At 40.4% G+C, this 15,072-nt stretch overlaps 1 protein-coding gene across 2 annotated transcripts in view; it reads left to right on the top strand.

The window, feature by feature from the left end:
- Positions 1 to 15,072, top strand: part of TEN1 (TEN1 subunit of CST complex) — a 52,601-nt gene that overhangs the window by 15,416 nt on the left and 22,113 nt on the right. For both annotated transcript variants that reach the window (XM_077163888.1, XM_077163887.1), the window contains exon 3: positions 6,466 to 6,623. In XM_077163888.1, the coding sequence (XP_077020003.1) occupies positions 6,466 to 6,623 (158 nt within the window). The remainder of the gene's footprint in view (positions 1 to 6,465; positions 6,624 to 15,072) is intronic.

Raw genomic sequence — 15,072 nt, forward strand, 5'->3', positions numbered from 1 at the left:
AGATGGAAAAAAACAATGGATACCTACAATGATAGATTTAAAGAGACAGAAGATAGAATTAGTGATGTGGAGGATGGAACATCTGAATTCCAAAAAGAAACAGAAACTATCGGGAAAAGAATGGAAAAATTTGAACAGGGTATCAGGGAACTCAAGGACAGTATGAACCTCACAAATATACGTGTTGTGGGTGTCCCAGAAGGAGAAGAGAAGGGAAAAGGAGGAGAAAAACTAATGGAAGAAATTAACACTGAAAATTTCCCAACTCTTATGAAAGACCTAAAATTACAGATCCAAGAAGTGCAGCGCACCCCAAAGAGATTAGACCCAAATAGGCGTTCTCCAAGACACTTACTAGTTAGAATGTCAGAGGTCAAAGAGAAAGAGAGGATCTTGAAAGCAGCAAGAGAAAAACAATCCATCACATACAAGGGAAACCCAATAAGACTATGTGTAGATTTCTCAGCAGAAACCATGGAAGCTAGAAGACAGTGGGATGATATATTTAAATTACTAAAAGAGAAAAACTGCCAACCAAGACTCCTATATCCAGCAAAATTGTCCTTCAAAAATGAGGGAGAAATTAAAACATTCTCAGACAAAAAGTCACTGAGAGAGTTTGTGACCAAGAGACCAGCTCTGCAAGAAATACTAAAGGGAGCATTAGAGTCAGATATGAAAAGACAGAAGAGAGAGGAATGGAGAAGAGTGTAGAAAGAAGGAAAGTCAGATATGATATATATAATACAAAAGGCAAAATGGTAGAGGAAAATATTATCCAAGAAGTAATAACACTAAATGTTAATGGACTGAACTCCCCAATCAAAAGACATAGACTGGCAGAATGGATTAAAAAACAGGATCCTTCTATATGCTGTCTACAGGAAACACATCTTAGACCCAAAGATAAACATAGGTTGAAAGTGAAAGGTTGGGAAAAGATATTCCATGCAAATAACAACCCGAAAAGAGCAGGAGTAGCTATACTAATATCCAACAAATTAGACTTCAAATGTAAAACAGTTAAAAGAGACAAAGAAGGACACTATATACTAATAAAAGGAACAATTAAACAAGAAGACATAACAATCATAAATATTTACGCACCGAACCAGAATGCCCCAAAATACGTGAGGAATACACTGCAAACACTGAAAAGGGAAATAGACACAGATACCATAATAGTTGGAGACGTTAATTCACCACTCTCATCAATGGACAGAACATCTAGACAGAGGATCAATAAAGAAATAGAGAATCTGAATATTACTATCAATGAGCTAGACTTAACAGACATTTATAGGACATTACATCCCACAACAGCAGGATACACCTTTTTCTCAAGTGCTCATGGATCATTCTCAAAGATAGACCATATGCTGGGTCACAAAGCAAGTCTTAACAAATTTAAAAAGATTGATATCATACACAACACTTTCTTGGATCATAAAAGAATGAAGTTGGAAATCAATAATAGACGGAGTGCCAGAAAATTCACAAATATGTGGAGGCTCAACAACACACTCTTAAACAACGAGTGGGTCAAAGAAGAAATTGCAAGAGAAATTAGTAAATACCTCGAGGCGAATGAAAATGAAAACACAACATATCAAAACTTATGGGACGCATCAAAGGCAGTGCTAAGAGGGAAATTTATTGCCCTAAATGCCTATATCAGAAAAGAAGAAAAGGCAAAAATGCAGGAATTAACTGTCCACTTGGAAGAACTGGAGAAAGAACAGCAAACTAATCCCAAAGCAAGCAAAAGGAAAGAAATAACAAAGATTAGAGCAGAAATAAATGAAATTGAAAACATGAAAACAATAGAGAAAATCAATAAGACCAGAAGTTGGTTCTATGAGAAAATCAATAAGATTGATGAGCCCTTAGCAAGACTGACAAAAAGAAGAAGAGAGAGAATGCAAATAAATAAGATCAGAAATGGAAGAGGGGACATAACTACTGACCTCACAGAAATAAAGGAGGTAATAACAGGATATTATCAACAACTTTACGCTAATAAATACAACAATTTAGATGAAATGGACGGGTTCCTGGAAAGACATGAACAACCAACTTTGACTCAAGAAGAAATAGATGATCTCAACAAACCAATCACAAGTAAAGAAATTGAATTAGTCATTCAAAAGCTTCCTAAAAAGAAAAGTCCAGGACCAGACGGCTTCACATGTGAATTCTATCAAACATTCCAGAAAGAATTAGTACCAACTCTCTTCAAACTCTTCAAAAAAATCAAAGTGGAGGGAAAGCTACCTAATTCATTCTATGAAGCCAACATCACCCTCATACCAAAACCAGGCAAAGATATTACAAAAAAAGAAAACTACAGGCCAATCTCTCTAATGAATATAGATGCAAAAATCCTCAATAAAATTCTAGCAAATCGTATCCAACAACACATTAAAAGAATTATACATCATGACCAAGTAGGATTCATCCCAGGTATGCAAGGATGGTTCAACATAAGAAAATCAATTAATGTGATACACCATATCAACAAATCAAAGCAGAAAAATCACATGATCATCTCAATTGATGCAGAGAAGGCATTTGACAAGATTCAACATCCTTTCCTGTTGAAAACACTTCAAAAGATAGAAATACAAGGGAACTTCCTTAAAATGATAAAGGGAATATATGAAAAACCCACAGCTAATATCATCCTCAATGGGGAAGAATTGAAAACTTTCCCCCTAAGATCAGGAACAAGACAAGGATGTCCACTATCACCACTATTATTCAACATTGTGTTGGAGGTTCTAGCCAGAGCAATTAAACAAGAAAAAGAAATACAAAGCATCAAAATTGGAAAGGAAGAAGTAAAACTATCACTGTTTGCAGATGATATGATACTATATGTCAAAAACCCAGAAAAATCCACAACAAAACTACTAGAGCTAATAAATGAGTACAGCAAAGTAGCAGGTTACAAGATCAACATTCAAAAATCTGTAGCATTTCTATACACTAGTAATGAACAAGCTGAGGGGGACATCAAGAAACGAATCCCATTTACAATTGCAACTAAAAGAATAAAATACCTAGGAATAAATTTAACTAAAGAGACAAAAAACCTATATAAAGAAAACTACAAAAAACTGCTAAAAGAAATCACGAAGACCTAAATAGATGGAAGGGCATACCGTGTTCATGGATTGGAAGACTAAATATAGTTAAGATGTCAATCCTACCTAAATTGATCTACAGATTCAATGCAATACCAATCAAAATCCCAACAACTTATTTTTCAGAAATAGAAAAACCAATAAGCAAATTTATCTGGAAGGGCAGGGTGCCCCAAATTGCTAAAAACATCTTGAGGAAAAAAAACAAAGCTGGAGGTCTCATGCTGCCTGACTTTAAGGCATATTATGAAGCCACAGTGGTCAAAACAGCATGGTATTGGCATAAAGATAGATATATCGACCAATGGAATCGAATAGAGTGCTCAGATATAGACCCTCTCATCTATGGACATTTGATCTTTGATAAGGCAGTCAAGCCAACTCACCTGGGACAGAACAGTCTCTTCAATAAATGGTGCCTAGAGAACTGGATATCCATATGCAAAAGAATGAAAGAAGACCCATATCTCACACCCTATGCAAAAGTTAACTCAAAATGGATCAAAGACCTAAACATTAGGTCTAAGACCATAAAACAGTTAGAGGAAAATGTAGGGAGGTATCTTATGAAACTTACAATTGGAGGCGGTTTTATAGACCTTAAACCTAAAGCAAGAGCACTGAAGAAGGAAATAAATAAATGGGAGCTCCTCAAAATTAAACACTTTTGTGCATCAAAGAACTTCATCAAGAAAGTAGAAAAACAGCCTACACATTGGGAGACAATATTTGGAAATGACATATCAGATAAAGGTCTAGTATCCAGAATTTACAAAGAGATTGTTCAACTCAACAACAAAAAGACAGCCAACCCAATTACAAAATGGGAAAAAGACTTGAACAGACACCTACCAGAAGAGGAAATACAAATGGCCAAAAGGCACATGAAGAGATGCTCAATGTCCCTGGCCATTAGAGAAATGCAAATCAAAACCACAATGAGATATCATCTCACAACCACCAGAATGGCCATTATCAACAAAACAGAAAATGACAAGTGCTGGAGAGGATGCGGAGAAAGAGGCACACTTATCCACTGTTGGTGGGAATGTCAAATGGTGCAACCACTGTGGAAGGCAGTTTGGCGGTTCCTCAAAAAGGTGAATGTAGAATTGCCATACGACCCAGCAATACCATTGCTGGGAATCTACTCAAAGGAATTAAGGGCAAAAACTCAAACGGACATTTGCACACCAATGTTTATAGCAGCGTTATTTACAATTGCAAAGAGATGGAAACAGCCAAAATGTCCATCAACAGACGAGTGGCTAAACAAACTGTGGTATATACATACGATGGAATATTATGCAGCTTTAAAACAGGATAAACTTATGAAGCATGTAATAACATGGATGGACCTAGAGAACATTATGCTGAGTGAGTCTAGCCAAAAACTAAAAGACAAATACTGTATGGTCCCAATGATGTGAATCGACATTCAAGAATAAACTTGGAATATGTCATTGGTAACAGTGTTCAGCAGGAGTTAGAAACAGGGTAAGATAATGGGTAATTGGAGCTGATGGGATACAGACTGTGCAACAGGACTAGATACAAAAACTCAAAAATGGACAGCACAATAATACCTAATTGTAAAGTAATCATGTTAAAACACTGAATGAAGCTGCATCCGAGCTATAGGTTTTTGTTTTGTTTTGTTTTGTTTTGTTTTGTTTTGTTGTTACTATTATTACTTTTATTTTTTTCCTCTATATTAACATTCTGTATCTTTTTCTGTTGTGTTGCTAGTTCTTCTAAACCGATGCAAATGTACTAAGAAACGATGATCATGCATCTATGTGATGATGTTAAGAATTACTGATTGCATATGTAGAATGGTATGATTTCTAAATGTTGGGTTAATTTCTTTTTTTCTGTTAATTAATAATAATAAAAAAAAAACACATGAGATATCATCTCACATCCACCAGAATGGCCATTATCAACAAAACAGAAAATGACAAGTGCTGGAGAGGATGCGGAGAAAGAGGCACACTTATCCACTGTTGGTGGGAATGTCAAATGGTGCAACCACTGTGGAAGGCAGTTTGGCGGTTCCTAAAAAAACTGAATATAGAATTGCCATATGACCCAGCAATACCATTGCTCGGCATCTACTCAAAGGACTTAAGGGCAAAGACACAAACGGACATTTGCACACCAATGTTTATAGCAGCATTATTTACAATTGCAAAGAGATGGAAACAGCCAAAATGTCCATCAACAGAAGAGTGGCTAAACAAACTGTGGTATATACATACGATGGAATATTATGCAGCTTTAAGACAGGATAAACTTATGAAGCATGTAATAACATGGATGGACCTAGAGAACATTATGCTGAGTGAGTCTAGCCAAAAACTAAAGGACAAATACTGTATGGTCCCACTGATGTGAACCGACATTCGAGAATAAACTTGGAATATGTCATTGGTAACAGAATCCAGCAGGAGTTAGAAACAGGGTAAGATAATGGGTAATTGGAGCTGAAGGGATACAGACTGTGCAACAGGACTAGATACAAAAACTCAAAAATGGACAACACAATAATACCTAATTGTAAAGTAATCATGTTAAAACACTGAATGACGCTGCAACTGAGCTATAGGTTTTTTTTTTTTACTATTATTATTACTTTTATTTTTTTCTCTATATTAACATTCTATATCTTTTTCTGTTGTGTTGCTAGTTCTTCTAAACCGATGTAAATGTACTAAGAAACGATGATCATGCATCTATGTGATGATGTTAAGAATTACTGATTGCATATGTAGAATGATATGATTTCTAAATGTTGGGTTAATTTCTTTTTTTCCGTTAATTAATAAAAAAAAAAGAAAAAAAAAAAGAATAAAATACCTAGGAATAAATTTCACCAATGATACAAAGGAATTGTGCATGGAAAACTAAAAAGAAATTAAAGAAGACCTAAATAAATGGAAAGATACCCCATATTCATGGATTGGAAGACTTAATATCTTTAATATGTCAATACTACCCAAAGTACGTTACCAATTCAATGCAATCCCAATAAAATTCCAATAGCCTTCTTTACAGAAATGGAGAAGCTATCCATTAAATTCATATAGAAGGGCAAGGGACTTGAATAGCCAAAAACATCTTGAGAAAGAAGAACTAATTTGCAAGACTCATACTTCCCAATTTCAAAACCTATCACAAAGCTACAATAGTCAAAACAGTGTGGTACTGACACAAGGAAAGACATTGACCAATGGAATAGATTAGAGAGTCCAGAAATCAACCCACACATCTATGGCCAGTTGATATTTTATAGGAGTGCACTTTCCCTTTCTTTCAGGTTACACCTCTATGACGTGACCCAGTCCAGAGCAACCCTTGTGGCCCAGCATGGAGCTGGGCAGCACCAGGTTCTCATCTGCACGCAGCTGGTGGAGCCATTCCAAGCCCAGCTTGGCTCCCTGTACATTGTCCTGGGAGAGCTCGAGCACCAGGAGGGTAAGCTCAGCCGGGGCAGGCTTTTGGCTGACTCAGAGTGGAATGGGCCCGGCTGTGGTGCCTGGCTGAGACTCATGATCCCTGCACAAATTCATGGACTCTCTGTGAAACAGATGTGTTGTACTCAACAGTTCAGAGTGCACCTGACAGGTGGGGCCCCAGCACCTGCAGGCTGATAAAGAGCGAGCGCTACAGGAAAGAGGAATAAGGGAAAGAAAGCAGTAGCTTGTGAAGGCCTATACCGGGCCAGGCCTGGCACTAAATGGTTTGCTTAGATTTTTTTTTTTTGGCAGGGGCAGGCTCCAGGAATCCAGGTCTCTGGCATGGCAGGCGAGAATTCCGCCCCTGAGCTACCATTGCACCACCCTTAGGTCTTTTTTAATCTGCATGGCAGCTCTTAATGCAAGTCATGTTATTGCCATTTTCCAGATGAGAAAACCAGGACTCAGCTAGGATGGGGCTGGAATAATGGGCTGCCTGGGGAAGTCAGAGTAGGACACATAGAACGTGAGGCAAAGAAAAAAAGCAACCCAGAAAAATATCTGGCATCAGGAGCCAAAGATTTTTTGTTCTTTAACATTTGCTGCCTCCCTTTCTGGCTGTCCCTGAGGCATGCCCTGGGAGATGCTGCAGAACCAACCACGTCGGCAGCTTTTCTCTGTTCCCTTTGAACTCTTACTGCCCACGTCCCATTTTTTTTTTTACATGTCACAGAAGAGCATAAAGAAGCAGAAAAGAGGCACCTATGACCTTCCCACCCAGAGGCAACCACTGTTACAAATTTGGTATTTTCCTTTTTCAGTACTCTTTTCTATGCCATTTTTCTTTACATGGTGGATATACCATATAATGTTGTGTCTGCTTATTTTGGCATTTGTTACATTGTGAGCAGCCCCTCTTGTCTTTAAAATTTTTTGTAAGTGTAATGTTTAGTGGTAAATAATATTTTATAGACTAGAGATACATAATTTACTCAAACATAGGGCATTTATATTGTTTCCATTTTTTGCTATTATAAATACACTGTACATTTACCATTTAAAGAAATTATGGTATATTCATAGGAGAATATTGTTCACCTATTGAAAGTGGGACTATAAATCTGTATTGATTGTCATGAAAAGGTGTTCACGATACATTACTATGGAAAAGTTTACAAGCTAATATTTACCATATGATTCCATTTTTACGTACATGCATAAAAGTGAGAAAATTTACCAAAATGTTAAAAATAGTTATTTCTGACTGCTAGGATTGTGTGCAATTTTAAACTTCTTCTTTACACTAGTGTTAGCATTTTACAGTGAAAATGTACTGACTCGATAGCCTGAGGTGGGGAAATTCTTTAAAAGTTTATTTAAAATATTGCATTTAACATCTTTCTTCAATAATCTCTGTCCATTTTCAGATTATTTCTTTATCATAGTTTTCTAAAAGTAAAATTTCTAGATCAAAGATTAGGAACATTTATTTACATGACCAACTTGCTTTCTAAAAGTCACAGTGGGTTTTGTTTGTTTGTTTGTTTGGCAAGGCCCAGGCCACGCAAATTGAACCTGGATCTCTGGCATGGCAGGTGAGAATTCTGCCACTGAGCCACCGTTGCACAGCCTGTCACAGTGGTTTTTAACTCTGGGTGAAATGCACCACGAAAAAAATCATAATCAAGTGGTTGCTTACTTTAACTAAATCTGATTTAATGAAAGTTCACCTTTATCCAGGGTTAAACCTTTGAGCTTACATAACTGATTTGTTCTGTCAGGGTGGGGTGGGAGGGAAAGGTTGGGAATGATTTACACTCAGACCTCAGGCCATAATCACTTTTAGCATTCCCCTTCCCCTACAATGAGATTTTGTGCTCTTGGGGAGGGACTGCCCCAAATTTGCAGCTTTAATAGCAAGCAAGGGGGAGGAGAGGGCCTAGAGTGGACCTTTGGAGTTATTTTGGGGAAGAAAAACCTTTAAAGTAGAAATTCAACCCCAATGAGTATATATATTTTTGTATCCATTAATATAAAGTTTATTTCTTCTTGAATCATTTACTTATGTAAATTTATATAGGAATATATAATATGCACAGTACAAGTATTTAAATTCAACATCCACCCATGATAAAAAGAAGACCCAAAAAATTACCAATAGAAGGAAATTCCCTTAATTTGATAGAAGTTACCCACAAAAAACCTACAGCAGATATTGTATGTTATGATGGAATGTTGAAAACTTTACCCCTGAGACCAGAAAGGTGTATCAATGCCACTTGTATTCACTTTTGTTTTTTTTTCCATCACATAGTTGTATATTCATCATCATGATCATTTCTTAGAACATATGCATCAATTCAGAAAAAGAAATGAAAAGAAAATAGAAAACAATTCATACATGCCATACCCCTTACCCCTCCCTTTCATTGATCACTAGCATTCCCAATGAGTATTTTTTATTTAATGGTTTCTTCTCAGACATGCAAAAGCAGTGAGAATGATGTATTGAATGGAGGCTCATACTTAACCCAGATTCAGCAATGAACATGGTCTACTATTTCACCACCACCCTGGTTTACTTTTTATTTTGCTGGTGCGATTTCAAGCAAATCTAAGACATCAGTTTATTTTACTCCTAAATCCCTCAATATGTTTCTCTAACAACTGCATTTTAAAAACTATGACTGCAATACCATGATCATGCCCAACAAAGTTATTAGCAGTTCTTTAATATAATGGTTAGTCCATTTCAGGTTCATATGCTGTGTATGATTCATGGCTCTTAAGTGGCCCATAAATTAATTTGTATCAGTCCCCCCACCCCGTTTTTTTTCTTTTTTTATTAATGCTGTTTACTTGTTGGGGAACCTGGGCCATCATCCTACAGAATTTACTGGAGTTTGGAACTGGCCGTGGCTCCCTCCTGGTGGCATGGTCCTCTTGCCCCTGAATTCACTGTGCTTCTCCGATAGGGTCGTGTCTCAGGGAAACCAAAGAGGTGATGAGGGAAAGTTGTTTATAGAAGAGTCACAGTGAAGAAATGCAGGAGCAGTGATTCCATTAGAAAATCTCCTGACAAAGCAACAGATCCAAGCAACACACCTTCCATGCTCAGCAGGTGCAAAGATCATTAGGTGAAAGGTTGATGGGAACCTGAGAGTGAAGGGGTCAGGCCAGTGACTGGGCCTGCGCAGCAGCTTTGAAACACTTCAAAAAGGGCAATGATCAGCTATCGTGTACCTCTTTAGTGTTGTGGAGCCAGTGACACGGCACAGCCCTGAAGTGTTCTTACCAAGAAAATCACCAAACCTGTACCTGGAAGCCCAGTTCACACCCCCTCCTTAACACCCTGGTACAACACAACATGAACTTTTTTTCTTCCTAAAACCATTTTTCCCCTTCAGTTTTTTAAATAATACATGCTCATTTCCCCCCGCACACACACACACACACACACATACACACTGATATGGGGAATTGAAAAAGATGGGGAGCAAGTAGGGGCCAAGTGTGGGGTGGGCTTTGACGTGTCTGCCCTGGCCTGTAACCTGGACCCAGGTGGCAGCTGGAGCTGCTTTCACACACTCCCTCCCCAGGTGCTTTCTGGTCCTGGGTCAGGTCTTAAGTCCTTTGGCAGTACAAAGGTCACCTAGATGTGGCTTCTGCCCTTTGGCCAGGCCAGGTCCCACCCTGTTTTAGTTTTGCCAGGCTGCTGAAAGCAGGGACCCCCAAATGGCTTGGTTTAACAGCGGGATTTTTTTTTTACATAATATATTTTATTATTATTATTATTTATTTATCTTAAACATGACAACATACAAACACAAACCTTCTTAACATATGAACATTCCATTCTTGGTACAATATAATCAGTGACTCACCATATGATCACATAGTTGTATATTCATCACCATGATCATTTCTTAGAACACTTACATCACTCCAGAAAAAGAAATAAAAAGAACAAAGAAAAAACTCATACATACCATACCCCTTACCCCTCCCTCTCATTGACTGCTAGTTTTTCCATCTGCCCAAAATATTTTAACCTTGGTTCCCCGAATTTTTTTCTATACCCTTACCACTGCCTTTCACTGATCACAAGTATTTCAGTCTACTCAAATTTATTTATTTATTATTATTATTATTATTATTTTTAGAGTGAGGGGGTTTATTCCTGTGCTCCCGGGTGGAGCTCACAGAACCCAAGGTAGGGGGGGTGGTGAGTCCACGCCTGGGTCTTGGAGTGGGCAGTTTTTAAGCAAGGGGGTCAGGTGACGTCCAGAAGGGGTAGCACATTTTGCACAGCTCCCTGTTCTTCCAACCTAACATTCCAGCCTTTTTTGTGATAATAGGGCACCGAGATCTTTCTGGCTACTTCCTGCTGCACTGGGGCTGCGTGGGGTTATAGGCCGGAACTGTCATAGTCAGGGGAGGGGACAGGTTGGCTATAGGGATCTGGTGAGGAAGGCAGGTGGTGATAATGATGCAGGAGTATTTGGTTGATTGCCACCCGTGACAGTTCCTTTATGCGTCCTTGAAGGAAGTTGAGGAGACAGGGAGCTAGGAGAAAGAAAAGACGGATTAGGATAACTGGTCCTAGTAGCGGTAGGAGCCATGTTGCCAGGGGAGAAGAAAACCAGCTCAGGGCGGAGTTGGTTCCCTGTTTTCTATGGCAGAGATCTTCTTTTAGTTATTTTGTCTCCGGGCTGGAGACCATGGGGAGGATCGGTGGGGTCAGTCTCCCCGGGTTGTGGCAGGAATCCATTGACATGTTCCCGCAGCAAATGCCTGATTAAGGAGAGATATGGTAAGTAAGAGCCCAGGGGAGGGGGTTGCACCGGCAGATGGTGATTGAGTAGGAACAGGTGGCCATACATGAGCTCGAAAGGACTTAAGGAAGTAGGTGCCTGTAGCGGGGCGCATAGTGGGGCAGGGGCCAGAGGAAGGAGGTCAACCCAGGACTGTCATAGTTCAATGGCTAGTTTGGTTAACTGCGTCTTGATGAGACTGTTAGCTCGTTCCACCTTACCCAAGGATTGGGGTCTGTATGGGATATGTAGTTTCCAGTCTATTCCCAAGGCAGACGAGGCCTGCTGGACCACCTGAGAAATAAAGGCTGGGCCATTATCGGACTGGATGGAGGTGGGTAGTCCGAAGTGGGGAATGATTTGTTTCAGGAGGATGTCAGCCACCACGTCAGCAGTCTCCCGTGTAGTAGGGAAAGCCTCTATCCAGCCTGTTAAGTGTCAACTATAGTTAGTAGTTATCGGAATTTTTTGTGAGTGGGCATGTGTGTGAACTCAACTTGCTAGTTCTGCCCCGGAAGGTGGCCCCTTAGTTGATGGGCTGAGAAAGTGGGGCACAACCCTTCTTGAGGGTTTGTTACTTGGCACGTGGGACAGGAGGAAAAGACCGACGTTATGAGGTGAGTCAAGGATGGGTGATGGAATAAGGGCTGGAGCAACCGTGTGAGGGCCCTGGGTCTGATATGGAGTGACGAATGTACCTGAGAAAGAATACCGGGGGCCTGTTCGGTTGGGAGAGCCACCTTGTTATCGGGGAAGACCCAGCCCTCCGGTGTAGTAGAGCCTCCCTGTGCAAGGAGATTTTCACGTTCCCTGGAAGAATAGGCAGGTTGGAGGGAGGGGAGAGTAAAGAAAAGAATTGGTGCTGAAGGGTGTAAAGGTGAGGGTTCTCTGGTCAGTTCTCATGCAGCAGCATCGGCCCAGTTATTTCCGCGGGTGATTTGGATTTATCTGTCTGGTGTCCTTGGCCATGGATGATGGCCACCTGTGACGGTAACTGAAGTGCCTGAAGCAGGTGTTGGATAAGCTTAGCGTTAATTACAGGTGAGCCTTTGGAGGTCAGGAACCCTCGCTCCCTCCAGATGGCCGAGTGGCAGTGTGCTATCAGATAAGAATATTTGGAATCCGTGTAAATGTTGGCGGTTTTATTCTTGGCCAGGTGTAAGGCTCTGGTGAGAGCAATTAGCTCAGCCTTTTGGGATGTGGTTCCCTCTGGGAGCTGTACAGCCTCAAGTATTTCAGTGGAAGAAACTATAGCGTATGAAGCCTTGCGCTTTCCCCTTTGGTCTATTATTGAGCTGCCGTCAACAAAGAGGGTGAGGTCTGCCTGTGACAGGGGTGTGTCTGAGAGGCCCTGGCGTGGGGAGGCGAGCTCTTCCAGATTTCGGTGCAAGGGTGAGTGGGCTGTGGAGAGGGGTTTGATAGGGGACTGCGAGGGAGAAGAATAGCAGGGTTGAGGCCAGATGACACAGAGAGTGTGACATCCGAGTTTTCTAGGAAGAGCAAGTGAAACTCCTGGAGGCGGGAAGGAATGAGCAGAGAGAGATTTATGGGATAAGAGGTCTTGCAAACAGTGGGGCAACAGGACTTGGAGAGACCCACCCAGACCAAGTTTAAGAGCTGTACGAGTTAGGGTGGCAGCTGCAGCCAGCGCTCGGAGACAGGGAGGCCACCCACGGGTGGTGGGGTCCATTTGCTTAGAGAGGTAGGCCACTGGAGTACAAGTTGGTCCCAGAGGCTGGGTTAAGACTCTCAACACTATCCCTTATTTTTCTTCAGTGAAAAGGAAGAAGGGCTTGTTAGGATTTGGAAGAGCGAGCGGGGGTAACTGAAGTAAGGCATCACGGAGAACTGAAAAAGCCTTGGCTATAGTAGAGGGTTCGTCTAGGGATCCCATGGGCGTCGCCTTGGCTACCTCATAAAGAGGCTTTTCCAGGAGGGAGAAACCGGGGACCCAGTGTCGGAAGAACCCCGCAAAACCTAGGAAGGATAAAATCTGTTGGGCATTTTCCGGAGGTTGGAGTTCTCGGAGGCCTACTGTCTGTCTACCGTCAGGTGTCAGGAAGTGGGGGTGAGGTGGAGCCCCAGGTAGGGGACGGTTGAGGAAGAGAGTTGAGCTTTAGGGGGGGACACCTGGTATCCTTTACTAGCCAAAAAATTTAACAGGGTGGCAGTTGCCTCTGTGGAAGCTTCCTCAAATTTATTTTAACATTTGTTTCCCCTATTATATATTTTAAACCATATGTTTTACTCACCTGTCCATACCCTAGATAAAAGCATCAGATACAAGGTTTTCACAATCACACAGTCACATTGTGAAAGCTATATCATTATACATTCATCTTCAAGAAACATGTCTACTGGAACACAGCCCTACAGTTTTTGGCACTTCCCTCTAGCCTCTCTATTTCACCTTAAACTAAAAAGGGGATATCTGTATAATGCGTAAGAATAACTTCCAGGATAACATCTCGACTCTGTTTGGGATCTCTCAGCCATTGATACTTTATTTTGTCTCATTACTCTCTTCCCCCTTTTGGTCAAGAAGATTTTCTCAATCCCTTGATGCTGAGTCTCAGCTCATTCTAGGATTTCTGTCCCACATAGCCAGGGAGATTTACACCCCTGGAAGTCATGTCCCACACAGAGAGGGGAAGGGCAGTGAGTTTGCTTGTTGTGTTGGTTGAGAGAGGGAGAGGCCACATCTAAGCAACAAAAGAGGTTCTTGGGGGTGACTCTTAGGCCTAATTTTAAGTAGGCTGAGCCTATTCTTTGCGGGGATAAGTTTCATATGAACAAATCCCAAGATTGAGGGTTCAGCCTGTTGCTTTGGGTGTCCCCATGCCTTGCGAGAATATCAGGAATTCTTCACATAGGGAGGTTGAATTTTCCCCCTTTCTTGCCCTTCCCCCAAGCGACTTTGCAAATGCTTCTTTTTTTTTAATTAAATTTTTAATTTTTTTAAAAAATGTAACAACAAATGCAAACATTTGTAACATTTGTTCATTTCATTCTACATATATAATCAGTAATTCACAATATCATCACATAGTTGCATATTCATCATCATGATTATTTCTTAGAACATTTGCATCAATTCAGAAAAAGAAATAAAAAGACAACAACAAAAAATTCATGCATACCATACCCCTTACCCCTCCCTTTCATTGATCACTAGCATTTCAATATAAATTTATTTTAACATTTGTTCCCCCTATTATTCATCTTTAGTCCATATGTTTTACTCATCTGTTGATAAGGTAGATAAAAGGAACATCAGACACAAGGTTTTCACAATCACACAGTCACATTGTGAAAGCTATGTCATTATCAGTCATCATCAAGGAACATGGCTACTGGAACATAGCTCTACATTTTCAGGCAGTTCCCTCCAGCCTCTCCCTTACATCTTGAATAACAAGGTGACATCTACTCAATGCATAAGAATAACCTCCAGGATAACATCTAGACTCTGTTTGGAATCTCTCAGCCATTGACACTTTGTCTCATTTCACTCTTCCCCCTTTTGGTCGAGAAGGTTTTCTCAATCCCTTGATGCTGAGTCTCAGCTCATTCTAGGATTTCTGTCTCATGTTGCCAGGAAGGTCCGCACTCCTGGGAGTCATGTCCCATGTAGGCAGGGGGAGGGCGGTGAGT

Source organism: Tamandua tetradactyla, chromosome 6 (assembly GCF_023851605.1).
Source record: "Tamandua tetradactyla isolate mTamTet1 chromosome 6, mTamTet1.pri, whole genome shotgun sequence".
Lineage (NCBI taxonomy): Eukaryota > Metazoa > Chordata > Mammalia > Pilosa > Myrmecophagidae > Tamandua > Tamandua tetradactyla.